We start from the raw sequence: 27,104 nt of genomic DNA on the forward strand, positions 1-27,104 counted from the left end.
TTCCAACCTGAAGGACTTGAAGTGCTGCTTTTCCTTCCTGCCCCACTACACCCTCCTGCTTAAGCTAGTATCCTTTGGTTCATCTTGCTCCTTCTGCATTGAGGTGACTCCACTGTAGGGTGACTCCAAAGAGGCACAGTCCGGCTCCTGGATGCTCTTGTTGCTCACAGAAACTGACTTCAAGTTTTGAATGTCCCAATCCACTCTTCTTTTGCCTCTGACATCACCGTGAGAGGCAGACACTTTGTTTGCTTGCCCAAAAAGCTCCCCCCTGCACCACAATTAGCTGTGGCTGCCAGGAGAAACTGGAGCTGACAAGAGCAAATTGGAAAGCTGGGCAATCAGCTCAGAGGAGAGAATAGCCCTGTGAATGTAATTGGTTAAGGCTATGAACTGTTTTTCACACTAAATGTCTGCGTCAATTTATTTCCTTAAACAAAGTTCAAAAGTCAATGAAGCACATCAAATAGAAGTATTAAATGTTTAGTGTAGCTTATAGACCAAGAGTTATATCCCTCCTAAATTCCTTTGCCATTCTCACTCTTCCTTTCAGACCCTCAATTAAGCAGCATGGGCTGTGACAGCTGACATTTAGCTGGTGTCAGCACTTCAGCTTGGGTTTTGTGTCCCACATTTGCCCTGACAGCCTACATCTTTCTTCTGTTATGTGCATTATATGAAGAACTCTGCCAGGACTCTGTAAATTCTCTGGGATCCCTCTTTAGGGCAGATGATAGAATGATAACAGGGAAAAAGAAAAAAGGTAAAAATCCATCATAGTCCTTGCAGCTCATGAAGAGCTGTTTCACAAATTTCAAACACGAACAAAATCTGCTTTGTAGGTACACAGAGTTTCAAGGCAAGGCTCAGCATTCAATTTTTTTAAATACAGACCTTCTGCTAGAGATCTCATGTGGTTCTTTTTGAAAACAAACAAAAGTGCTCAGTGTGTATTTAAAAGGAAGTTAGATGACTTTTTGTGTTGTGACATTGTCTTTTTTTCTAGGAAAGAGAGTATTGGGGTGTGTACCTTGTGCATACAGATAAAGTTTACTGGGTGCAATGTGCAACTCAGGCTGTTTTGCAGATGAATACAAAGTCCAAGAGACACAAAGATAAGAGGTGACCATTTGGAGGCATTTTCTCCGGTGATTTGTACACTGAACTTTTAGCTATTGAACACAATGTGAACAATGGAGAATTTCCTGTAAGGATAGGTTGTCATTTGATATTTCTCTTGTGTCCAGCTAACATGCCACTCTACAGTGAAGAAGGCTGCTGCCCACCCTGCTACGGTGACTTCAAACTGGCAGACAGCACAGGTTGCTTTCACTGTAGCAAAAATCACAAGGTATGACCTTGCTGAAGAGCAGTACTGGCATTTAAGGGCTTTATGGCTGGCTTTGCTGACATTTAAAAATGAAAAGCAGAAAAAAGTCAAACTGTGAGGCTGAGCTGAAGGCACACAACATAATGCCTCTGCACTATCACCAGAATAGGCCAGGCTTACTTAAAGCTGATTTGTCACATGTCGCCTTTTCTCCTATGTTTTTTAAACTTCTGTGCTTTTTATAAAACAGCTGACTAGAAAGTACCTATTTCAATGAATAGCAATCTGCATCATCATGCCAAAATTACCTCATTGGCTTTGAAACAGCTACAGCATCTTGCACACAGATTTGTGGAGTGAAAAAAATGTGATTAAACCAAACGGATACAACTGGGAAAAGCAGGCTCAGGCCACACAACCACTCTTCATTTTTCTCTAAAGTTAAAAACGTTTTGTGTTTCTAGCCTAAGGTTAAAAGTGAGCTGTATTTGTGTCCCTGTCAGCTTCTCTGCTTCTGACTATTCTTAACCTAATAAAAAAAAAATATAGCTGCTCTACCAACCCCCTTTTCTTTAGCCTTATACCAACACAGCTATGAGAATACAACTGCAGTATTGGAAGGGTAGGACAGTATCTCCAAAACATCAAAAATGACACCCTAACCTACTCTACCAGGTCATTTAAAACAAAGACTCCTCCTACTCAACTTCACATAATTTCAGTTTTTAAAACTGCTGTTGCCAGATGAGTGTGTACTATAATACATTCTACCACCAGACAGGAAAATCCAAACCACTTACTTTCCTACCAGCTGATTTGGCTTTCCTTTTACTTGGAACCACGGATCTGGAGAATAAAGCAAAGCCACAGCTGTTAATAAGAGGCTGCAAATCAATCTGTTTCCTTCTCACATAAGCAACTACTATAAGAACATGAAGTGATTTGGACTGGAAATGAAGATATAACATATATGGGATAGGACAGCAACAGTCCAATATATATTTCAAAATGGACTTCTGGGGGGACAGAAGATGTGTGTGAATAGGAGGAAAATCAGTGTTTTAGAGAAATTCTTACTACTGCATGGATTTTCTATGCTGACTTTCTTACAGAATTACTGCGTTCCCCAGCGCTGATGGTTTTCATCATAATCTTGTAGTATGTTTCCCAATGGAACTGCATTTATGACGTGACTTCTTCGACCAAGTACCTCCACAGTATTCCTCATTCTACACATCAACCCCTAATTAATCTAATTCCAGTAGTTTAAATAGTGTTTAATCACAAATAGAGAGTTTGAATTTATTGCAAAGTAAAACACAATCCAGAAGTGCACTGGCAAAAGGACTACTTCTGTCTTCTTTAGGATCTTCTTGAGCTACAGAGAACTGAAAAAAAACAGAGAGCATTTACAACAGAAATTTTCCACCTGTCTTTTAAAGTGGTTCAGCACTTTCAAACTATGCCAAAGGGAATAAATAACACTCAGCAGGTAATCTACCTTAAAGGGACAAAACAAAGCAATTTTTTTAGCATTGCTGGATACATAATAATACACAAGAGGATGCTCTTTATAGCCCCTTGCTATGAAGAACAGAGTCTTCACACAGAAGTGTATGGAAGTGCTATTATTTGTTGTCACTATGGTCCGACGGCCAAGAGATAGACTAAGCCTTAAAATTGTTCCTTCACTTTTTTGACAATAAACAGTTCTAGAGCTGTTAATCATTTAAGACTTATCTTTACAAATTAATTCATTTTGAGAAGGACTAATTCTTAAGCCATAATTCTTGAGTGGATTTTTTTTGTTAGATACTCCTAAAGACCTCATGATCACCCTGTAACTGACATTATTCTGTGGATTTCATCATTGCCCCTTCAGTAACAAAGAGGAATACAAAATCACGTGAAGATTTAGAAGTTCAAAATAAGGCAGTCACCCCCATAAAGCTCTGCCTAAAATGGAAACAACTAACATTGCTAGGAGTGGCAAAGGAAAGGAAATCCAAGACAAGAAGGTTACAGTTCCTTTAGTAATAGTACAGTGCAACAACATCAACCAAAATACAGCTACTTGTACATAATACAAAAATAAAGTTTATACTGTGCTAGGAATTATGTATTTTGAGCTTAAAGAGTGATGTATAACATTTTCTCTTAAATAATATGGTCAGGTACACTCAGCCAAATGGATGCACTAACACACTCTCTTTGAAGACAAACACATAAAGAGCAGTTTCTTAGTTCAGTGTATCCATATATCATACGTCAGCTAGGATTTGAGAGCAAGCTAAGTCTTTCAAGTTTTCCCTTTGCTACTGTTCTTTATCCATAGCACAACAGTTCTACAATCAAATGGTGAGTTGAATTTTTGACAGTGGCGTTTATTAGCAGATACAGAAAAGTATTATTCAGAACAGCCTAAGGCACCGTAGTTTCCACAACAGACCAAAGACATCACTGGCAAAAATCAATTTTAAAGGCAGCTATGAGTGCTCAGCTACAGTACCATGATGAACAACAATCTAATGTTGACAACATTCTCTGGTGACTGGTGTGGCTTCTGTTTATTCTCTATAAGGAGTAGTAAAATATATTATTTTAATGTTGCTACAAATCTGAAGAATGCATAAACTCTTAGCAAAAAAATCTTCTCCTTTTATCTCTCCTTTTTAAAATTCCAATCACCAATCTTGCAAGACAATTCTTTTACAGACTTTTTAGAAATAGTTTCCAACACATTATATAGTAAAAAGCCCACTAAATTATTTCTCTTCTCCTTTAAAAGAAAGTATATTGTCCCATGTCCCTGTCTCCCAAATGTATTGTATCTGCCTCTGCTATCAACACCACTGGTGAACAATTCATTTAAGCAAAATCAAGTTTTCTCCTGAAGTCCTAAAGAGCAAATATGAACCCTTGATTTCCTCAGGACCTCTTCCCTAATAATAGCCCATGATACTGGCTAGAATTTAAAGCAGTATGAAGTGAAACTATCATCTTGACAGCACCACCTGCCACAAAGACCGAATCAGCTACCTTGCTAAAACTCTTCTAAATTCTAGAGTGAAAAGTAGGATTAGAACAGGACAAGGAGTAAATTAATCAAATTTCACTATAGAAATTGTGCGTTCCATATTGAACATTGTAGCTCAGACAGAGAATCACAGCTGATATTTAAAGTACTTTGAATTTCAGAATATGTCCCAGACACATCAGAAGGTGATTCAAAAACTTATGATTGTGACAGTCACTATAGCTAATCTGCTTCCATTCACCAAGGGATAGAAAAATTTATCAGAGGAAAAGAAGACTAGGTATTGAATCGCACATTACATACTTTTTTCAAACTGTTTTTCAAATTACTATCAACTCTCATCACACTCCTTCCACTAATCCATCACAGAATAGTTAGGGTTGTAAGAGACCTTCAGAGATCATCTAGTCCAACCCCCACTTGTATCCCCATATTTCAGAGAAGGACTGTCTGCAGCTACTTATAAAAAATAATCAATAATCTTTATAGTGTTGATACATTATCTAATAAATCTCCAAAGGTTTTCATTTGAGTATTTATCTACTTGGTCTGCCAAAACCTTGGCTCTTACCTGCACTTAGTGCAGAGTGTTGATGAGATTTTTCTGTGCCTTACAATAATGACAACCTTGAAGTCAGACATTTTATTGCCAGTGCAGTAAATAACCTCAAGATTTTCCTATGAAAAATATCAGCAGCACATAAAATGCAAATACGAGTCTCACTACCTATTTTCCTTTAAGATGCAATAAGCAGCAGTCTTGTTATATTGTTTCTGCATCTTTTACGCCTGAACCTTAAAGTTTATCAGCTTTCACACTTTTACTCATATTTTGAAATTATGTGAATCACCTCTTCAGAATTAAACTACACAATCATGTGTTATCATATATTCAGTCAAGTGTGAAGAAATATAATTCAGATTCTAGCAACACAATGAGCAACAGCGATTTCTTCCATCTCAAATTAACTTAAAATAAATAATTTCAATTAAAGTAACAGCTTCAACCATAACAGCTGTGTAGCATATAAAAAATCAAGAACTATATGCAATTAATCTTACTATTGTTACCTATCTAAGCACTGGAATTTTCTGAGTCAATCAATACCAACATTTTCTAAGCTAAAACTCAGATCTAAGAATGACGCAGAAAATGGGACATTATGGAACATTAGGTTAAGAACAGGCATTCTTCATTAAATGAGCTAACCACACCTCATGATTACAATTAACTTTGGTCATGTTCTAAATGTGCTCAGATCTCTAAAGGCCTGGTAACATTAGGATACATCATACATTGTTTATCTACAACCAGTGGTACAGCCCTCTAGCTCTTTTGTATGACTGGGCTAATGCTGACTCAACCAAAGAAAACAGAAGTCATCTTGTATGGTTGGTTCTGATCTCAGTCACCTAACAGACATATGACACAAAAGTATCTATGAGAGCAGTGCAAATACAAAAGCTCCATGACAGGGAAGAAAATAAAAAAAAAGAAAGAAAGAAAGAAATATAAAAAAAAGAAAAAAAAAAGAAAAAAGGCTGTATGGCTTTTCTCAGCGATTGTTTACTATTTTGCCTTCTGGCAGATGAAAAAAGTTATCTTCTTTGAGTTTAAGATGTTCTGGTAGATCTAGCTGTCTTTTTGCTTCTTCAATATCTTCCTGAATTGCCAAAATGAGCGCATCTGAAAAGGTAAGAATAGGAATATTTAAAAGTTGTTTTGTATTCTGAACACAATAACAAGTGAAAATAAGGCATCACAAAATATCAAACAACAATCACAGAAGTAGAATGTAACTATGAGGTTTGAAAGGCAGAATTCTCTACTTTTAAAATGTTTTTTTTTTTACCATGCTAAAGTTTCATTTTTACCTGTTACCACCACTATCCTCTTCATTTGTCAAAAGACATATTAGCAGCTCTGTTTCAATACTAACAAAACTGCATTTTAAGAATAAATTAGAACACTTGACTTTCATGACAAGCCCATGACTTTAACATTACTCCCTAGACAAGGGAAATAAAAGTGCAGGTTTTTAGTGTGATACATAAGAAGATGTGGGGATATGTCTTTTTTGGTTTTAAATTACGAAAACATTTCACTGACATTTTAAAGGTTAACCAATAAAACATCTCAGAGTGGAAGGAGGTACAGTGAAGACACAGAACTTGCATGAGTAAGGCAAAAAATAAACGAGTCTGAGGGAGACCTTCAATACTGACCTAAGGAATCAAAGTTTTTTTCGGGTCGAATGTATCCAGTTATGACTATACTAAGAATTTCTCCATAAAAGTCTTCTTTGAAGGTGTGGATAATGTGTGTTTCCTAAAGGAAGAGAAGTAGGTGGACAATTACAATGAACTTAAAGAGTTTATTTCTCTCTCTGTAAGCATGTAGGCCTAATATCCAACATTCAAATTCTGTTTAACAGATAAAAAATAAAAGGACATTTAGTATAGCATGTATAATCCAAAATAAAAAGGCCAGGGCTTTAGTTTGTATTAGGAAGCAGAACTGCATTCTGCATAGAATTAAAAAAAAAAAAAACTTCCTTAAAGAGTAAAAAGTGTTTAAAGAGAAAAGGAATGAAAAAAAAAAAAAACCAACAAAACCGAAACATCAAAACCCCCCCTAACCAAACAAAAAGACCCAACAAACTAATTTAAAAAAACCCAAACCCCACACCCCTAGACATCAGGAGCAGCGCTTCAAAACTTCTCAGAGTTAAGATTTCTAAGGTAGGAAACGTTAGTGTTTCATCAACAAGTGGATACATTAAAATAACTATGAAGATTTTGATGGAAGTAGCTGCCTCAAGGAGAGCTTCTACACCTATCCCCTAAGGGAACTGAATGATAAAATTGAAGAGCAAGTCCAGACTAAGACACAGACCTGACACTCAAAACCTTTTTATGCATATCCAAAACAAGCCAACCCATAGCATCTACCAGCAGAGCCATTATTTGGGAAGCTTTTAACTACTTGCTCAGAAAAGTTATCAGCAAAGAAATTTTTAAGTATAGACTTTCCAAAGACAAACACTTAGAAGTAGAAATTTGTGAACAAATAAAATTGTTTTCAGCAAATAAAAGAGAGCTTGCAAGACTCAGGAAAAGCACCAGCACTTGTCAACAAAAAACCCCACAGCTGTTACAGCTCAGGATTTTAACTTCTCCATCCTTACACCTTTATATGCCTTCAGGTATTTATTGGGTACATTAAGCCGCAGCATCTTACGTATCCATTTCATAATTTAAGAGAAGAATTAATTAAAAATTCATTACAAATTAAGCTGCCCCAACATCTCCTATATGAAATGCAGATACATGACAGAGAACAATAGATTATTACTATGTCCCAGCTTATGCCAGGGTCTCATAACCAGTAAATTCAATGTGTTTACCAAGTTCATGCTTAATTTGCTATCAGCAAGTCAAACAACCATCATTTCAAGTACTATTATATTTTAATTTTGTAAGTAGTTAAGAAATGGTGGAATGGAAGAAAGAAAAACTTTACTCAACTTCCTCTGCATACTCTCTGGTTACAGAGAGTATATTCTTTTCAGAATATTATTAAATAGATAACAAATGTATTTCCAATGGTACACAAATTTCTAGATACCATTCATCAATCAAATTCTGTGTATCTTGTTAAAATTAATCCAGTCTTTTATTACAATAAAAATCCCACAAAAAGCAAAATTCTTACCACTGATTTCTTAATATTCTTATAGAAGGGATTCCATCCTATGCTCACAACCATTTTATGCACATCTCCATTTCCAACACAGGCCCATCCATAGTATATACCAGTAGGGATATCAGATGGAAAGCTTTCAACTACTTGCTCAGAAAAGTTAGCTGCAAAAATTTTATAAAGTGTAAGTGCCTTTGGGTAAATCAAGTATATAACAGGATCTTCAAGTACTTAAAAGCCAAACTCTGCCTACACACTATTTACAAACATAACACTGGTGATGATTAGAATAATGAGACAGACCATCAGCAAAGTATAAAACAGCTTCATAAAATTTAGTTACTGTGGCAACACCAGAGTTATTATAACTCCTACACACACACACCCACACACACTGTATTGTATAGTTTTCTTTCTCTTCTGCAGTAGTAATTAATAAAAACATCATACATACAGCCAGAACACATTTCATTCTTAGGACAATTACCACAGCTTTACCACAAGGAAAAACGAGAGGGAAAAAGTCAACTTTCTTCTGCACTATAAAACAGCATCTCAGAACTACTTATTAGTAAAATATTTACTGATGAAATAAACTATGTAGAAGCAAATGTAATCATTGTTTAGTCATCTGTCAGTTTTGCACAAGTTCCCTTTCAGAGGCATCTGTGGACTTGAGATTTCTTTGAAAACTATGTATTCACAGTAAAATAAAATTTCCTTTTGGCTAATTTGAATCTTCTGTCAAAATTACTATCCTACCCCTATTTCCAAGCTGAATAGATCTCTTAATGCAAGATACCAAACTGATTTGAAAGAATGAATGGTTACCAAATTTTTATAAAAGCTCACAGATAGGTACAGCTTTCCTTCCCTGTTCCCTAATACCAACACATCGCTTATAAACAACCAGGAGAAAAATGTGAAATGTTCTCAGAAACAGATGTGAGAAATCTGGCACTACAAGAGTGGTCTTATAAAGTTTCATGTCTGTTAGATGTAGTGCAATATGACTAACTGACTTCAGTGTGTGCTTAAGAACATTCAAAATTTTCTTGCAGTATTCATCTGCCTGCATTTCGACACCTGAAACAGAGATGGGCGATAGGAAAATGTATTCTCTGTAGGCCAAGCCCACCTGCTCTGTTTCAAACTCTGCTTTACTCCCCTTAAACTTTCTTCCTTGCAGCGATTCCCAATGCCTACTCCCTTTCCTACTCCTATCAGAGATTTATGCGAAGGGATATTTTCCCAGGCTGCCACACGAGAACGTGACACTCATCTACATCCCGTACATCGTGACGATCACTAGATGAGAAAAGGAACAAACATTAAGATCCAGGGAAACCTCTTTACAGACTGGGGTGCAGGGAATAACACAAGGGAAGGAGCGAGACTCTAAGCAGTGCAGGAGAGGGAGAAGAAAGGCGTCGGGAAAACGCTGGTAGGTAACAAGGCAGGGCCGTTCTCGGAAATCGCAAATCATAACAAAAGCGCAGCCCTGCAGGGCGGCGGGGCGGAGGCGAGGTCAGGCGAGCTTAGTCACAGCGCTGCCGCACGGCTGCGGGGCAGGAGCACGGCACGGCTCCGCCCGAGGGCCGCGGCACAGGCCGGCTGCAGAACCCCGGCCCAGCACAGGGCCGGCGGCAGCGCTCCCGGGACCCGGCCGGGGACCCGCAACCCCACGGCTGGGCCCAGCCCCGCGGACACCCTGCCCGTGCTGTTCCGGGAAGACGTGCCCTCCGCGCCCGCTCACCGGTGGGGATGCCCAGCTCCTTGGAGCCCCTGCCGAAGCCCTTCACCACCTCCCCGCGGCAGAAGTACGGCAGGTGCCTCATGACCCTGCGCTGAGGCGCCGGCGCCCCGAGCCCGCCGCGCCGCTGCGCCGCTCACCACCGCCTTCCGCACGGGGCGCTACCAACGACAGGGGAGGAACCGCTCGAGCCGGCGAGCCACACGGCGCTCCGCGGCCCCTGTCCACCCTCCCGAGTGGACGTGCCCGCGCCGCATGCCCAGTGTGCCCTCCCTCGCCGGGGGCGGCGCGGCGGGGCGGACGGTGCCTGCTGAGGGCGGTGGGCTTCGCCGTGCGCCGCCAGGTGCTGTCACTCGTCGGTGACAAAGCGCCGTGCCCTGTGCTCCTGCCCGCGCGTTTCGTCACACTCGGCTCTCCGAGGGCAGCTGGGCCCGGCCCGTCCTGCAGTTTCTTCCATGGAAACTGCAGTGACTGCTGCCACTGCTGTGCTCTCGCTGCCACAGCCCGACCCTCTTACCTGAAAGGCTGCAGCTTGCACCCCGCGCCCACGCGTGTACGTAGGGATTGTTGCTCCCTGGGTAGCCCTGGATTTGCCTTTTCACTCAGAAAACACAAAATGCTTCAGTGCACAGCAGACATTCAGGAAAGCCGCCAGAACAGGTCTTTTTGTGACATGCTCCAGCGAACTGCAGTTCCTTGCTTAAAACAAAAGCAGTAATCCAAACAACCAAACCCCAACAGCAAACTAAACTAAAACCAAACAATTTTTACCCAACCTCTGCTTTTAACCAACATGCTCACATCTCCCCTTCTGCCATTACCATTGCTAGTGCAGGGGTCTCCTTTGGAAAAAAGCACCAAGAGAGCAGTGCTCATTCTATGTTCGCTCCAAGGAAAAAAAAGGGTTACATGAGCATTTCTCTTCCTTCATTTCCTGTCTCTTCATGTTGATATAGCTTATTAATGTATTTAGATGATTAACACTCTTTTTTCTATTGCCCTGCCTGATCCAACTTAAATAAATTTGAGGTGGCATGAGTTCAAAATAGTATTATGTGAAAGATATCCATAACCTTGGTAAACTACAGAACAGCCATCCCACCAGCAGACAGTCTCTTTGTATCAGTGAAACTATAGGCCCTTTGAGTTCTGGAGTCTCATTCAGCACTGCTGTGCTGCACATAAGCATATTTGTGTTTAAACACATAGCTGTTTATCCAGAAACACCATCCAGAAGAACCCTGAGGTGAACTGGCACTTTCTTCCCCCCCGCTCCCCCCCGTCTAGAACAGTTTCTAATTTCAACAGTTTGATATGAGCCATAAAAATATTTCAGGACTTACCTCTTATTTGGTTTGCTATTTTTTTAATGTGGAAAGGCAATGTGAACATCTATGCCTTGTGCTTGTATTTAATTGTATTCCAAATAAATAACTTTTTAAAATATGGAATTGTTTGGAGAAATGGACTTATATATTATATTATAAAGCACTGACTGTTCATGGAAGCTGTGAACACAAACTGTTTTATATAAGAAGGCAAAAAAAAAAATCTAATTGATTTTGCCTCAAACTTATCCTCTTCTTTCCTTCTGTCATTTCTCTTAATTCCCTGCCATCCTTTTCATGATAACATTTAAATTCATTACTTCAGCTTGAGTAGCTTTGACTGTCTTAGGGAATGACCATATGTGTAGCTGGAACTCACAACAGAATCATGATGGTATATATGTTAGACAACAAAGTGGATGGTATCCTAAGAATGCTGCTAGCAGGACAATTCTGTTCTGCTGTCTCTGCGTGGGTAGAGAATAATGCTGCAAAGGGTGTTTAAAGGTTTTGTAATGGAAGTGTCTTGGATATGAAGTCTAAATCATGAAGTCATTGGCTAGTTGCTTAACTAATGACAGACAATTAACAGTTGACAGTATGGCCTCTAGCCACACAGCACTGCTAGTTTATTTTAGCTGAAAAGCAAGAAACGAAAACAAAACCCCTCTATCTTCTGGAATGAGTTTCCTCACGATATTTGTATTCAAGGACGTACACATTTGTGTTCTTCTCTTCTTCCCCCTCGTCCCCACGCTTTTTTTTTTTTTTTTTTTTTTTTTTTTTTTAACGTATCCATCTTTTCAGAATAGATGTTGTTGTTCTTGAAATGTCCACACGATGGCATGCAGTGACTTCTTTTTCGGCGTCTGTAGGTTTGGGAAACAGGTTTACAATCTCAGTAACTGAGAAGACCTTGAGAACTGCTAAGTCAAGGAAGTATTTGTTTAAGAACTATGTGGTTCAGTAATTTCACAGAAGTCTTGCTGACGACTTCCAGCTCATTCTCTCAAACAGTTGTAACATGAATAATTTTTATCAGTAATCATGGTGGGCTGCCGTGATCCAGCTAAAATATTAGCCATCCTTCATACTATGTCCTCATTTTTCTTTTGTTATTAAGTATACTAGATCATACTGGAGAGAGGGGTGGATCTTAAGTAGAATTAAATTACTTCTACTGACATTTATAGTAGTTAACTCTACTAAAATTTAGTAGAGTTAGTAGACATGTTTCTTCCACGAACATCATCAAATTTTAGTGATGAACATGTCTTTTAGCATTGTCAGTCAAATGAAGAACTATTTGAGAGTTCCTACCTCCAGTGAGAAAACTCAGGTGCTATTTCAGGCAGCTAGGGAAGAACTTCTGTTCCCTACTTATGCTACTTTAGCTATAGTTATTGTCGGTGAAAAGTATTTTTCTTTTTTTTCTAGAGCCACAGAAACCAGAATAAAGAAAAGAGAGCACGTGTTATGTCACCTGTGTAGGGCCCATGTCAGGTTGCCTAGCTGAACATAAGCGTTGAGGACTCATCATACTAACCAACATTTAATGCAAAGTAGAACATACTCTGTTCATCTTGTTTTGCAGTATCACATCACAAGCCTATGCCGGAGTCCCTGTCTCTTACCTCTGTGCTGCAAAAGCCTGCATTCCTATGCAAGGCTTAAGGTGAGAGCAGGAATATCCTGTTTCCTTCATGTGGTGTGGAAAAATAGCAGAACCCTATCTGCTGGATACCGGAATATTTTAGGGCTGTCCCGACCAAACTGGAAATTCTGGTTACACCAGGCTCAGTGAAATATTCAAGAGCTGACTCAGAAAAGAGTGACATGTAGTAAAACTAGTAGCATTTTAGCCAGTTCCTTGGAAGTTTCCATTCCCAGCATGACAAAACACTCATTGATTCAGGAGTTCAATTCAAGGACGCTCTGGCACTCCTTACTTTTAGTATGCTGAAAACAGGTGATGAAATCACAGATATGTACAAAACACTCTTGCTAGAATGTCTAACAAATACCTGCTTTGAAAGGACTTTTTCTGTGTTTTAGTCTGGAATAGAAAACCACAGAAGTTATTCTTTTACTTTTAAAAAATGATCTTTATTTTTAGTAGTTTGAAGTTTTGTTCTAGTTGAATAGACTACTTTCTTCTAGGAAAAATACCTGCACATTAGTATGATGGTACCGAGACTGTGTTAGATGACAGTGAAGCAACATTACTGTGGATGTCTGTTTAATAAGTCATAGCTGATATTATCTGCTGAACATCTGATAATTACATAAAATTCTAATAACTACCATTGTATGCTAGTAATCTATGTGTGAAAGACAAAATTGGTGCATTTTAGATATTACAGAAATATTACCTAAAAGTGGAAACTTGATGCTTTTTCAAAGTTTACGACAATTCTCAAGAATTCATCCAGCTTTTGAATCCCTATTTCTGGTGTCTTTTCTCCACACCAAATCCTCAGTTATCTCCTTGAAAAATGCAGTGTTGCTTTCAGCTAGCTTCCCATTATCTCTACACATCATTGTATTGCGCCATGTGGGCATGCTTCATGTTTAGTTCTCAAAAAAAAGCCTTTAAATGCATTTTAAGTCCTTCCCTCTTTGCCCATTTTCCTAAAATGGTTTAATAGGTGTCTCAGATTAAATATCTGTGATTAGGTTGGATTATATGATGGCCATCTTAATGGCAGGTGTATTGTCATACCTTTTTTTTTTTTTTTTGCAGCCACAGTTGACCCAGATCAAAATGTTTGAAACCAATGTGTCCCTTATTATAAAAGCAACCTTCAGTTAATTGTTTGGCGAAATATTCAGGAGAATCTTATCTATAGAGACTTTGTCAGCACAAAAAAGTTAATAAAGGGCAAGGCAGCTCAGGCAGCTTACCACCTTGAAGATAACAAAATGAGATTCTTGTATGTTTGACAGATTGTAGTCCAAAGTATCTTGCATTTCTCAACAATGAACACAAATTGCTATCAGAAGTCTCACAAAGGAATGTAGAAGAACTAGACTAGGAATCTAGGTGAGAGGTGAGGAGATGTTTACTGTATTGTCATGATGTTTGCAGATGAGTAGATGTTAGGCAACTCGGAGGTCAGTGTCAATGGTGTGCAAGAAATGTAGGAAATGGCATGTAAGAAATGTATTACAGGATGTAACTGAGATAGATCTATTAAGAAAGTAATAAACAATGGGGCAGGCAATGGATTTTTCAGCTCATTAAATTTAATACCAGGAATAACTTAATTACAGATTTTGGTGTATCTGCATAATATCTGCTTCTCATGAATTGTAAAGCAAACAAAAATTAGATACCAAAATATCTTCTGACCTAGAACTTAATACGACTTGGCTCTTATTTTCTGCTTTTCATGGGGAAGAAGAGAAGACAAAGGTGCTAAAGGTTTACAGAAAAAGGCAATCACTCAGAGGGAAAAGCCTGTTAGAAGGGCATAAGCTCAAATTAGAATGAGTATGGAGATAAAAGGAGCAGATATTTGATGTTCATGAAGCTTCTTAATTTTGGGAACACTTTACAAAATAAAGTAAATCAGTTTGTCAAATCAGTTAGTCTTTACTGCAGAAATTAGTTTCACAACAACATAAAGAATAAAAAGATTGAACCAGTGACCACTGAATTAATTCATGGAAATGCCATGAAGAACAGCACCCTCTCAAAACCACAGAAGATGTATTGCCCCAGTGGTGGATTTGCTTTTTTTATGTCCAGGAATACCGTGCTTAGGCACGGACCTCTATTGTCTTTACAGAAGAGATTTTGCTAGTTTTCAGCCTATGAGGGATAAAAGATTTTCACCTATGCAGTAACATCAGAAAGAGCAGAAAATGAAAATTATTGTCGTAGTGACTGACATTGCAGGGGGAATGTAATGAGGGAAGTAGCTACAATGTTTTTCCTTGCATGCTAATGATAATTTTTAAGATCATTTACTTCTTTCCTTCTCTGGGCTTGCTGTTCCAGCGTTTATCACAGAGCAAGCAACAGGTGAGCAAACAAGAAAGATTCTGACGAAAATTTCTCATTGCTAAAAGGAACCTGCAGATTGTAACAATCCTGCTGCCACCAATACATGATGCATGTTCAAGGCACGCCTGCATTTGTGACAGCACTGCCATCTGTATAAGGCAACCACTCCTTCAATGGCCATCTTCTTAATATTGCCTATTGAAGAAATAGCCCTAATCATCACTCATGTCTACCACTGCAAAGAAATCCTTCTCTTTTCAAAAGTGCCATTTGAGTGCAAATTTGTGTTTTCTTAGCACAGGAAGAATTTGCACAACAGCAATGCAAAACTGCTACCCATAATTTCCTTGATTTTTGGGCTCCATACCATTTGCCGTGCACACAATCCCAGTAATCCTGAAGGCAGCCTGTGCGAAACACAACAGTGCTGAGGACAGAAGAGTTAGCCTGCATCAGTCTCCCAAAAATTCCCTCAGTATGGGCAGAGTGCTGTCACTTGTCCTTCATAGTAAGCCTAGCTGGGTGCTGCTCTACTCATTTTCCTAGTCACACCAAAGCTATGAATACAAAAGGCACACATAAAGAAGAATCCCAGATGTAATATAAGGCTTGCTCTGAATAACACAGCGGGTATGTTTGTTGCTAAATCAATTATTTTGTGGGAATATTATGCTGTGTGCTGCTTCTTCAATTTTCCTAGTTCAGCTGCATCCAAATGCAATGAAAATTACTTATTTTTCTCATTGGTATTTACAATTAAAAATCGTTCTTCCCCCCCCCTTCAAAAAAACCCCACCAAAAATACACCAACAAACAGCTTCCCATCGAAACCAAATAAAACCCAAAAAACCCCCAAATCTCAGATGTCCTTGTTTTAGGACATCTCCTATTCTGCTTACTTTCTCAAGGGTATCCTGAGCTGCAGAGGTTCAAAACAAGTTATCTAAATCAGTACTAGCTTTATGTGGAGATGTTCTAACTAGTTTTTTCACATTATTAATATCCCTACCTTCTGCACATGGATTGCTCATTTTGCCCCACACTGTTTACCTTGGCAAAGAAATAGCAGCTAGAACCCATAATTTATGGTACCAAACAGGTTGAGCAGAAAATTCAATAAAGCCTGCTTTACATAACAGAACTAATTACCCTCAAAACTAAGATTTTCACGGCCACTATCAGTGTATCAGACATGTTTAATAAAAAGATCAACATAATCCTTCATTGCCTAAAAAATAAACCAGAGATTCATGAATGCTGTCAACCCTGTACTTGTACATGTACTTGGCAACCAGAATGTATGAACATGGAACAGATATTTTGTGATATTGCAAAACATTTACTAGTGAGTGAGAAAGGGCACCATATCCTGGGGTGGTTTGAATGATCTTCTACTTCCTTCCTTGACAGCAGAGAAGAAACAGTATTTTCTCACATCAGATAAGTGACTTCAACTATTATTAACTGTCTCTGTAGATAAGTAAGGAAGTGGCACAAAAATACTCAAAATGTTTTACCTGATCCCAAGAATATTAAAAAAAACCCCCAAAAACAACGGAGCAAACTAACATCCTTTTCTTTTAGGAAGAAATCAAGCCATGGAAGAGAATCTGTATAAATATCTGTTTTGATCCACACATTTGTTTTTATGCCAAATATATAATAAATGTTTACAGCCCATAGTAGGCCTTTAAATAGAATATAAGTTTCTGAATTTGTTGCCTTGTGAAATAACCTGGATTCATAAAATGGTTTGGGTTGAAAGGGACCTTTAAACTCCTCTAGTTCCAGCCCCCAGCATGGGACCTTCCACTTGACCAGATTATTCTGACCCCATCCAACCTAGCATTAAATACTTAGAGGGATGAAGCATTCACAGCTTCTCTGGGCAACCTGTTTCAGCATCTCTGCAGCCTCACAGTAAAGAATGACTTCCTTATATCTAATAGATACCAACAGCTTAAAGCCATTACTCCCCATCCTATCACTAAATATTCCTGTTAAGTCACTCTCACCCTTTTTTATAAGTCTGCTTTAGGAATTGAAAGGCTGTTCTTAGGTCTCTCCAGAGTCTTCTCCAGCCTGATCGACACCACCTCTTCCAACCTGTCATTCACAGGAGAGGTGCTGCAGCCCTTTGATCATCTAAGTGCTCCCCTTGCATTTGCTACAAAAGGACCACATGCTGGGGGCCCCACAGCTGGATGCAGCACCCCAAGTGGGGTCTCATAAGAGCAGAGTAGGGGGGCAGAATTTCCCACCTTGCCCTGCTGGCCACGCTGCTTTTTTTGTAGCCCAGGATGCAGTTGACTTTCAGAGCTGCAAGCACATGTGGCTATGTCACTTAAAGTTTCTTGTCAGCCAACACACCCAAGTTTTTCTCTGGGCTGCTGTCAATCCATTCTCCTCCCAGCCTGTATTTGTGCTTAGGATTGCCCTGATCCAAATGCAGGACATTGTGCTTGGCCTTGTTAAACTTCATAAGGTTTGCATGGGCCCACCTCCCAAGCCTATCAAAGTCCCTGTGGATGGAATCCTTGCCCTCTGGTGTGTTGATAACACCACATAGCTTGGTGTTGTCAGCAGACTTGCTGACTTAATACCAAATGACCCAGAAGTTTGATATATTTTGAAGAATCTTTGAGAAGCTGTGAAATAACACACAGCATCAGCAAATGCAGTTGCACTTTTTCTAGTCTTCCAGTCCACTACACTTCCCTGTTTCTGACACCTCACTCTCCACATCACTCCTGAATCAACAACTCAAAATCCTCCAGAATGTTGAATTTAGAAACAAAGAAACAAGCAAATTTTGTAAAGCATGGGGCTGTGACCATTTCCCTGGGGAGCCTGTTCCAGTGCTCAGCTACCTCTGGGTGAAGAATCTTTTCTTGCTATCCAACCTAAATCTGCCTGGACACAGCTTCAGGCCATTCCTTTGGGTCCACAGGGAAGAGCTCGTGCCTGCCCTCTTCCTCTCAGGAAGAAGTTGTAGCCTGCAATGAAATCTGTCCTCAAGTCTCCTCCAGGCTGAATAGACCAAGTGACCTCATCTGCTCCTTATACAGCCTCCCCTCAAGGCCCTTCAACCATCTTTGTGACCCTTCTTTGGACACTCTCTAACAGTTTCATGTCTTTCTTATATTGTAACACCAAAAACTGCCCCCAGCACTGGAGGTGAGGCTGCCCCAGCTCAGAGCAGAGCAGGACAATCCCCTCCCTTGCCCAGCTGTGATGCTGTGCCTGATGCACCCCAGGACAGGGTTGGCCCTCCTGGCTGCCAGGGCACTGCTGACCCATGTTCAACTTGCCAGGACCCCCAGGTCCCTTTCCATGGCCCTGCTTACAGCACCTCATTCCCAGTCTGTCCATACATTCAGGGTTGCCCTGTCCCAGATGCAGAATCTAGCACTTTATCTTGTTGAACTTCATATGGTTAGTGATTGCTCAGACCCCTGATTTGTTGAGCTCTTTCTGCAGGGTCCCCTTGCCCCTGGGGAAGTCAACACCTCCAACTAGTTTTGTACCATCTGGGAACTTGCTCAATATTCCTTCCAGTCTTACATCCAAGTAATTTATGAAGATGCTGAAGAGCACAGGGCCAAGGACGGCACCCTGTGCAAGCCCACCAGTGACAGGTTCCCAGTCTGATGTCACTCAATTCACTTTAACCCTCTGTGAGCCTCACCAACCTGTGAGCCAGGTGCTCACCCATCCCATGATGTGTTTAGCCAGCTGCAGGCTACACATTTTGTCCAGAAGGATCCTCTAGGAGAAAGCATTGAAAGCTTTACTGAAATCCAAAAAGATTGCATCAACTGACATAAGGGTACTTAAAGATCAAGCTAATTCTGATTTCAGATAAATAATCAGTAGATTAGTTTAAATAATCAGTAGATTTTTTAAAAATCAATTAAACAATAATGGTGTAAGGAAAAATAAATTACAGCAGTACCTCCCTTTATACTTTTTCATTTTTCATTTTTTTCATCATAATGAAACCACATCAGTTTTGCTCCTGTGGGCTATTTGCCCATGTACATTTTCCCAGGAATATGGATTTTTCAGTTTCAAAATGGTAAAAAACTAAGTGATTTTTATTCATAAATTCCAAAGCTGAGGTAATTATTTCCTGTGCATTATTTGGTATTATATAGTGATTTTTATTCAATCAACTTTTGATCCTGAACCAATTTCTGAAAAATCATGACTGATACAGAAAGGATCCTATAACATGTACTTGCTTTATTACCAAATCCTTAATATGTTCAGCATGAACCATCTGCTACTTCATTTTATGACTCTTCACAATTAGAATGTGCAATGCAATGTTTTGCTGTGGGAGAATGAGGATTTCTTAAAATCTTTTTTTCTTTGAACATAGCTCTTGCTATGTGTATATACTAAAGGTGTAATAGGATGAATGATACACGCTTGTGTCTTTATTTTTGTGAGAGCACCAGACCAGTTTCCCAGAATAGTCTATCAATACACTACTTCATACAGAAACCAGCAGCAGTATACCAAAGAAACAAAACTGTCGACCTTGGACCTCATTCTGAGATTTAAATTAATATTTCTATATTTTTTGTTCAGACCATAAATTTTCTTGATCATATCTTGAAATATTATTCAGGAAGTGGCTGCAAGAAGCAGAAGCTGCAAAAGATTTGGACACTAATGTCAATGACTGCAGCAATGCAATCTCTATATCTATGCAGAACATTTAATCACTAAACTTAAAAGCACTTCCCTGAAGAAATAACTCCCTTCTCTATTTAATTCAGGAACTACAGATACAAGAAAATCCATACATCAAGTCCTCTTTTGTCTTAGTTTGCATTAGAAACAAAAAATAGCAAAAAAAAATTTTTGCTCTTTTTTCAAAAGTCTCATTCCTTTGCTATTGAGAACTAAGTACTGTGTTGATAACAAGCAATTAAACCCTTTCTTTTGACAAGGTTCTGACCTGTAACTCATCCTCAAGAGATAAATACCTACTGCTTTTGTTGTTGTTGTTGTTATTTTCTTTTTATAAATATTTACTTATACCACAAAACACCACCACTTATGTTTATCAGAGCACTACATGATAATATAAGGCTTAGAAATAAAAGGATCAATGGAAAAACCAAGAGAGATCCATCAGGAATTTTATCCCTTAGGAAGGTTTACTGAAGCTGCCGGAATAAAAAAACCCCAAAATGCGAGAAGTCTGCTTTTTTTCCCACTGGGTTGCATGGCGCTGTGTTGTGGATTTGTGCTGGAAGCAGTGCTGGCAGCTCAGGAGGGTTTCCATGAGCAGCACCTACACAGTGTCTGTCTAGGACTTTTGTGCTACTCACCCCCCAGCGATTTGGCTGGGCAGGCACCAAGAGTTGTAAGGGGCACATCTGAGACAGCTGACTCCGACTGACCCAAGGGACACCACCGCTCACATGGCATCGTGCTAAACACGTAAACCCAGGAGAAGAATAAAGGGAGCAATGTTTGGAGTGATGGCATTTGAATTTCTCAAATGGGGCCCTGCTTTGCCGGGAATGGCTGAACACCTGCCTGCCCTTGGGAAGAGGGGAGCAAATTCTTGGCTTTGCTTTGCTTATCTGCACAGTTTTTGCATTACCTATTAACTGTCTTTATCTCAACCCTTGTGTTTTCTCACTTGTAGCCTTCTGATCCTCTCCCCTATCATGATGTAAGGAAGTAAGCAAGCAGTTAGATGAGGTTTGGTTCTCAGCTGGGGTTAAACTACAACATAAAGAAACTTGTTTTGTCCTGGATATTGAAATTACATTACTAATTGATATATAAATGAAACTACATGTTCCTCAGACTGTACTAAGGAAAGGTACTAAGTATTCTTGACTAAGAAAGTATGAAACTCTTAGAAGGTATCATGTATGAAGAAGAAATTTAGGAAATTCTTACAAGAGACCCCAATTTTACAAGCAGTCTTAATATCTTAGGGAACTTCTTGTTCAGCATCTGTCTGTGACAGACATGAGACAGGCAAACCTGAATAAAATATTTACATAAGACACAGATTTAAACTTAAGAAAAGAAAAAAAAGAAAAGGAGTGGTGAAATGTAGAACATAAACTGACTACTCTGTAATTAGGACTCCACATGTACCCTCTAGGGCAAAACAACAACCAAACCACTAACTCCTGGGAACATAAAGAAACAAGACAGATTTGGAAATTGCAGTCTAGAAATTCAACAGGACAAGTTTGGAAAGGGCCCTGTGAAAGACTGTATAAAGGTATAATAAAATACACATCCCAGAAATATCCACCTTTTTAATAAAATTTCTCCATTTCCAAGAATTTACACCATCTCCAAAAGTCTATGGACAACAATGAAATTCCTAATAAAAATGAATTACACTCTTATGCTGCAGCACACCACTCTAGGAACTACTCAACAAGCAACTGCATCTAGCTGTATAAATAAACTCATTGTAATTTATGGTCATGTGCAGTTTTTATGATTGTGTGATGAGCTTACAGTAAAGTCCCAAAAAGGAAAGAACTGAATCACATACCAGGGGACAATTCTTATTATAGATTCAAGTTACTAAATATACAAAGTGAAAGGCAGTCTTGTGTTGCGGGAATTATGCAGCTTCCACCTAGTCCATGTTAGGAATTTTGCGCATGGCTCCTCAACAGGGCTCAGCCCTAGGTTCCCGCCTGAAGGCCTGAAGGCCACCAATCTGCTGAGTAAATAACTTGTTTCTTTATCTGACATACAGAGCAGCTTGAGCTGTGTGGTCCAAGGAGGGACCCTCATTCCAGACCACACACCCCAGATATACTTTGGTTGCTGGGCTGACATTTGTCTGAAAAATTACCATATTCCCTTAGAAATGTTTCCTTGGTTCCTAGACACATTCTGATTGCATCTGCCACTTTCATCTAGTTTGGTGGTCGCATTAGCTTTATCAAAAGGTCTACTCTCAGAGACGTCTTGCAGCCTAAGGCCTCAAGTACCTTAGCTTCAAGTGCTGTGCAAGGCTATTAATCCTAACAATTCTCAACACTTGGAAATACACGGTTTATAATTTCCTTAGGGAATGGAACACCTAGTCCAGAGATGGAAAATATCAGACTATGAATTTTATCCACAATTGACACGATACAAAAGAACTCCCATGGGAGTACTGGAAAATTCATGTGTTCAGATTTCATCCTTCCATGCAGTTTCTCAGGAATCACATATACAGCACTTTTATGAACATGTTATATGGAAACTGACTGCCAGAGGGACAGAGAAGGCCATTCTGTTTCCTGCACAACAAGTTTTAGTAAAAAAAATCCTTAAAATTGAAATCTTGATTTCGGCTGATGCCAGTAGAGCAACAATGCTATAAAAAAAGAACCCATAACAATAGAATACAGTGAAAGTCTTAACTGAAAAAAGAATCCAGAAATAACAAAAATACTGTGTTTTTTACAGAATTTACAAATAACATTTAAAGGAACTTTAGGTTCATGGTCCTAAGCTAACATTTATGTTTGGATATGCTGGAAAAAAGTGTTGATACAGATTTTTTTTTTTCTCCTGTCTACAAGTAGCAGTATGAGGCAATATAGCATGAAATCATATTAACTATAGATCTTATACCAACAGTGAAGCAGCTGTGCCCCTGCAGCCCATGGAAGCCCATGGTGGAGCAAATACTCACCTACTGCCCATGGAGAATCCCACGCCAGAGCACATGGATGCCTGAAGGAGGCTGTGACCCCATGGAAAGAAGCCCACACTGGAGCAAGTTTGTTGGCAGGACTTGGACCCCACAGGTGGCCCACATGGAGCAGTCTGTTCCTGAAGGACTGCGCTCCGTGGAAGGGACCTATGCTGGGGCAGTTTGTAAAGAACTGCAGATCGTGGAAGAACTCACAATGGAGAAGTTTATGGAGTACTGTCTCCCATGGCAGGGATCCCACAATGGAGCAGGGACAGACTGTGAGGAATCCTCCCCCTGAGGAGGAAGGAATGGCAGAAACAACACATGAACTGACCGCAACCTCCATTCCTTGTCCCCTGTCTCACTTGCAGAGGGAAGACAGAGAAAACCCAGAGTGAATTTGATCATGGGAAGAAGCTAAGGGGAAAGGTATTTTTTAGATTTATTTCTCATTAACATGACATTACTCTGATTTGATCAGTAATAAACTTATTTCCTCAAGTTGGGTGTGCTTTGCCGGTGACAGTAATTACTGAGCAATGCCTCCCTGCCCTTCTTCGACCCACAAGCTTTTTGTTATATATTTTCTCTCCCCTGTCCAGCTAAGGAAAGGGAGCAATCGAGCAGCTTTGGTGGGCACCTGGCATCCAGTCAAGATCAACGCACCATGCAGCTGTAACAACAGCTTTGATGCCTTGAAAGGCTGAACCTGGAACAGAGACCAGACAGAGTTAAAGGAATAAAGTAGGTATTTATTAGAAGACCTCAATGGATACACCCTGGGCAGTACAGCAACCTGGCTACACCCAAGATGGACCCACAATGGTCACAGAAATGGACAACCAGTCACAAGGTTTCACACCTTTTCTTTTTGGTCCATTTGCATATTATAGTTAATTGTCTAATTACAGCTTCAGGTTATGAAGTCCCATCCTCCTTGTTCCTATCTTCAGTGCTCTATTGTTTATACCTTTTGGGCCTGAAACTTTAATGGTTGTCCTTGATGGAAAGGGATTGTTTTGTCTACCTACCTTGTGAAGAGAACTTACTAACACTTAATATAAAGCTCAGAGCTACACACCTAGGCAGCACAGAATCTGAAAAATTTGAAAGCTAAAACCCAAGGCATCAGCTTCAATAAAGCGAAGAAGGAAAAATGAAACAAACTTCTCTGGGAAAGCTGACTTGTGAAACCATCAACAGACACTCAAAGGAAGGGCTTGAGCAGACCACTGCAGATACACAGTCTGCAATCCTTTCAGAAATCTGCACTTGGACCACCTGTAAGCAATTGTGAGACCAAGCTCTGAAATCTGCGAAATGTTTCAAAAATGTAAAGAACAAGTTAAACCAATTCAAACATTAGTTCAGAATTCCTGACATATACATACACATAGATCTGCATATATGTATGTACTTATTTATGGTTATATACATAATATCAGTAGTGATTTATTATTTCTTTGGGAGAGGGGGCTTTCTAAGACAAATTATAATTTTGATAAATAAGATTTGAAATAGTTCAGAGGGTTGAAGTTTTTCTCATTTGTTAGTGCCTTAGGAGGACCTTGACTGATTCTCCTTCTGCTTAAAATACTGTCTTTGCCAGGCTACACCAGGATGAGCTTTCACCACTCTTGCCAAAGCAGTCTGCAGGAGGAGTTATTCATTCCCCCAACAGTCATGGCAGCAGCTGGCTTGCTTCTCACCTTTTCAGTGAAATCAGCAAGTCATACTTCTTAACTGGATCAGAGAAACAAAAAATAATCTAAATGGTTCAATTTAGTTTATTTGGCAAAGTTGGTGGGATGAGGCGGGAGGCCTCTGCAAGAACAGTTCAGGGGATGCCCCATATGTGACACAGCTTGTTCCTTACAGTTCCAAGATGGACCCACTGCTATCCAACGCTGAACCTGTCAGTGACACTGCTGGCAACTCTGTGATATTTCAAAAAGTGCAACAACCACTCTACAGAAGCTGTGAAAGAGTGAGAAAAATATGGGGAAAACTGCCCTAGGGACACCAATGCCAGCAATGAAGGAGTGGGAGGGAAGTGCTTCAGATGCTGGAGCAGAGGTTCCTCTGCAGGCCCTGTAGAAGAACACAGTGAAGCAGGCTGTCCCCCTGCACCCCCACGGATAACCACAGTTGAACAGATAACCACAGGCAGCCCATGGAAGATCTCATAAGGAGCAGCTGGGTGTGTGTTTTGGAGAAAGCTGTAGACAGTAGAAAGCTCATTCAGGAGGAGGGAGGCTCCTGGAAGGAGCAGCTATCTGCTGCGGATTCCAAGCTGGAGCAGTCTGTCCCTGAAGGACAGTAGACCATTGAAAGGACCCACACTAGAGCAGTTTGTGAAGGACATGAAAGGGAAAACCAGCACCAGGATGAAGGACGGGCAGAGAGGAGCAGTTATGGGACAATGACATTGGCAATCATCATTCTTCATGCCCCTGCAGCACACAGGAGGGAAGAAGTAGGAAGAGTAAGAATTGAAGTGGTGAAGCTGAATCTGAGGAGAAGCCAGAGTGACTAAGGGGAAGGTGGTTTTAGTTTTGTCCTTTTTTTTCCCCTCTCACCACTGCACTCTATTTTTAATTGACAATAAATTAATCTTTCCCATGTTGAGTCTGTTTTGACCATGATGGTAACAGGTGAGTAATCTCTCTGGCTTTATTCCAATCATGAGCTTTTCCATCTTATTTTCTAATCCTATTCTGTGAAGAAAGAAAAGTAAGAGAGCTGGTAGGCATCTGGCAGCAAGCCAAGGTCAAACTCACCACAGTGGTAAGACAAGAAGCCCCTATTTTACCCAGTGTATGTTTTACAGTAATTTTGGCAACTCAGGGTTGCAATCCACTCCATATTATTTTTGATTCTGTAATTAGCAGTAACTAACTAGTGTCTTGGAAGAAATTTGTCCTAGCATGTGCTTGATCATGCAGTACTGAGTCTATTCATATTAAACTTACTTTGAACTTACCTGAAAAATTTGCCTCTCAAACAGTACCAGAATTCTGTGTAAGCAGACAACAAATAAAGTGAAATACTATTTTCAATATGCATTACACATAGTCTAAGGAAGAAAACATGACCTTCCCCAATGAACTTTAAGCATGAGCCCCTCTTGTCCCTAGAAATTAATACTGACCCACATCAGTACACATTTTGTTCCAAAGAGCACACTACAATGTGCTTTAGACATGCTTTTCTTTATTTTCAAACCGAGATAAATGGACTGACATGTCTTCTGTCAGACAATATTTTGTGTTTACATGGTTTTGGCAGCTGCAATCATCTTCTTTGGACCTTTTACTTCAGCACACAGTGTTCGCGTTTTTGGCACACTCCGCCACCACCCCCAATTTATGTGGAGGCTCAACCTTCAAGAATTTGTCTTCAAACTGAAGATTACTTTTTTTCCCCTACTCAGGTACAGAGCAGGCAGAATTCGGAATGTAGGACAAGAACATTATGTCTCATAAACTTTACAACAAAGGTAAATGTTGCTAGGGACGTTTATGGAGAAGATAATAAAAATTCCTGGACTGCAGCAACTCTTTCCTTAGAGAAGGCTAATGCAGTAAGATCACACTCTCTTTATGAAGAAACCTTCGTGCCCTAGCAGGATTCAAAACTGAGGTTAGGGTCCTCTGTCTGTCTGTGGATAGATATTAGGACCTTGCCTCTTTCTAATGTTAGGTCTGAATTATCAGAAGAAATAGATATTTGGGTTGCACTTACATGACAGAAAAATTAAGACAAGCAATTTTTTACAAAGGTTAGTAGGGAAGGTCTAATTACAAACTGCTAGACTGCTGTCTGACCTTCCAGAAAAAGGAAGATTTACTTCCTTAAAACTAGTAAACTTACAAGAATTAGCAGGAAGCATGAGGTTTAAAAAATTCCCTACCACTTAAACTTTTTATGTAGCATAAAAAATCTAAGGTATTTAGAAACATTTTGTATACTTTATGTTTTCTAAGAAAAAGCCTAAAATCCTGAAGGCAGCTGTCAAATTACAAATGAGATACTAATATCAAATTAGAAAGCATATCTGTGAGACAGCTGTGCTCCTTATTCAAAATTCATTTAAGCTGTATTCTCCTGCACCGTAACTATGTAAGTTTAGCCATGCACAGAAAAAGTGCATTATTTTTGGAACTTTCTCAAGGTTGTCTGCATGTCCTTGTTTTCACTGGGTTGTTAGTCTTACCTCATCAATCAAACATTCATGCACAAACTGTTTTCATT

General features: G+C 39.7%; 1 protein-coding gene across 1 annotated transcript; it reads right to left on the minus strand.

Moving 5' to 3' along the window:
* Nucleotides 1-3,344: 3,344 nt before the first annotated feature.
* On the minus strand, nucleotides 3,345-10,100 carry RFK (riboflavin kinase). The gene is made up of 4 exons (XM_074532296.1): nucleotides 9,827-10,100; nucleotides 8,083-8,234; nucleotides 6,594-6,696; nucleotides 3,345-6,054 (listed from the first exon to the last, which is right to left on the minus strand). The coding sequence occupies exons 1-4, from the start codon at nucleotides 9,906-9,908 to the stop codon at nucleotides 5,924-5,926; spliced, it is 468 nt and encodes a 155-aa protein (XP_074388397.1). The 5' UTR covers nucleotides 9,909-10,100; the 3' UTR covers nucleotides 3,345-5,923.
* Nucleotides 10,101-27,104: the final 17,004 nt, after the last annotated feature.

Source organism: Zonotrichia albicollis, chromosome Z (assembly GCF_047830755.1).
Source record: "Zonotrichia albicollis isolate bZonAlb1 chromosome Z, bZonAlb1.hap1, whole genome shotgun sequence".
Lineage (NCBI taxonomy): Eukaryota > Metazoa > Chordata > Aves > Passeriformes > Passerellidae > Zonotrichia > Zonotrichia albicollis.

What these genes read in the sequence shown, in the direction of transcription:
- RFK (XM_074532296.1), bottom strand. Translation starts at nt 9,908, where the DNA reads ATGAGGCACCTGCCGTACTTCTGCCGCGGGGAGGTGGTGAAGGGCTTC. An exon ending in AGAATATTAAGAAATCAGTG is followed by an intron (nt 6,697 to 8,082) that starts GTAAGAATTTTG and finishes CTCTTCCTTTAG; the next exon opens with GAAACACACATTATCCACAC. An exon ending in AAAAAACTTTGATTCCTTAG is followed by an intron (nt 6,055 to 6,593) that starts GTCAGTATTGAA and finishes TTACCTTTTCAG; the next exon opens with ATGCGCTCATTTTGGCAATT.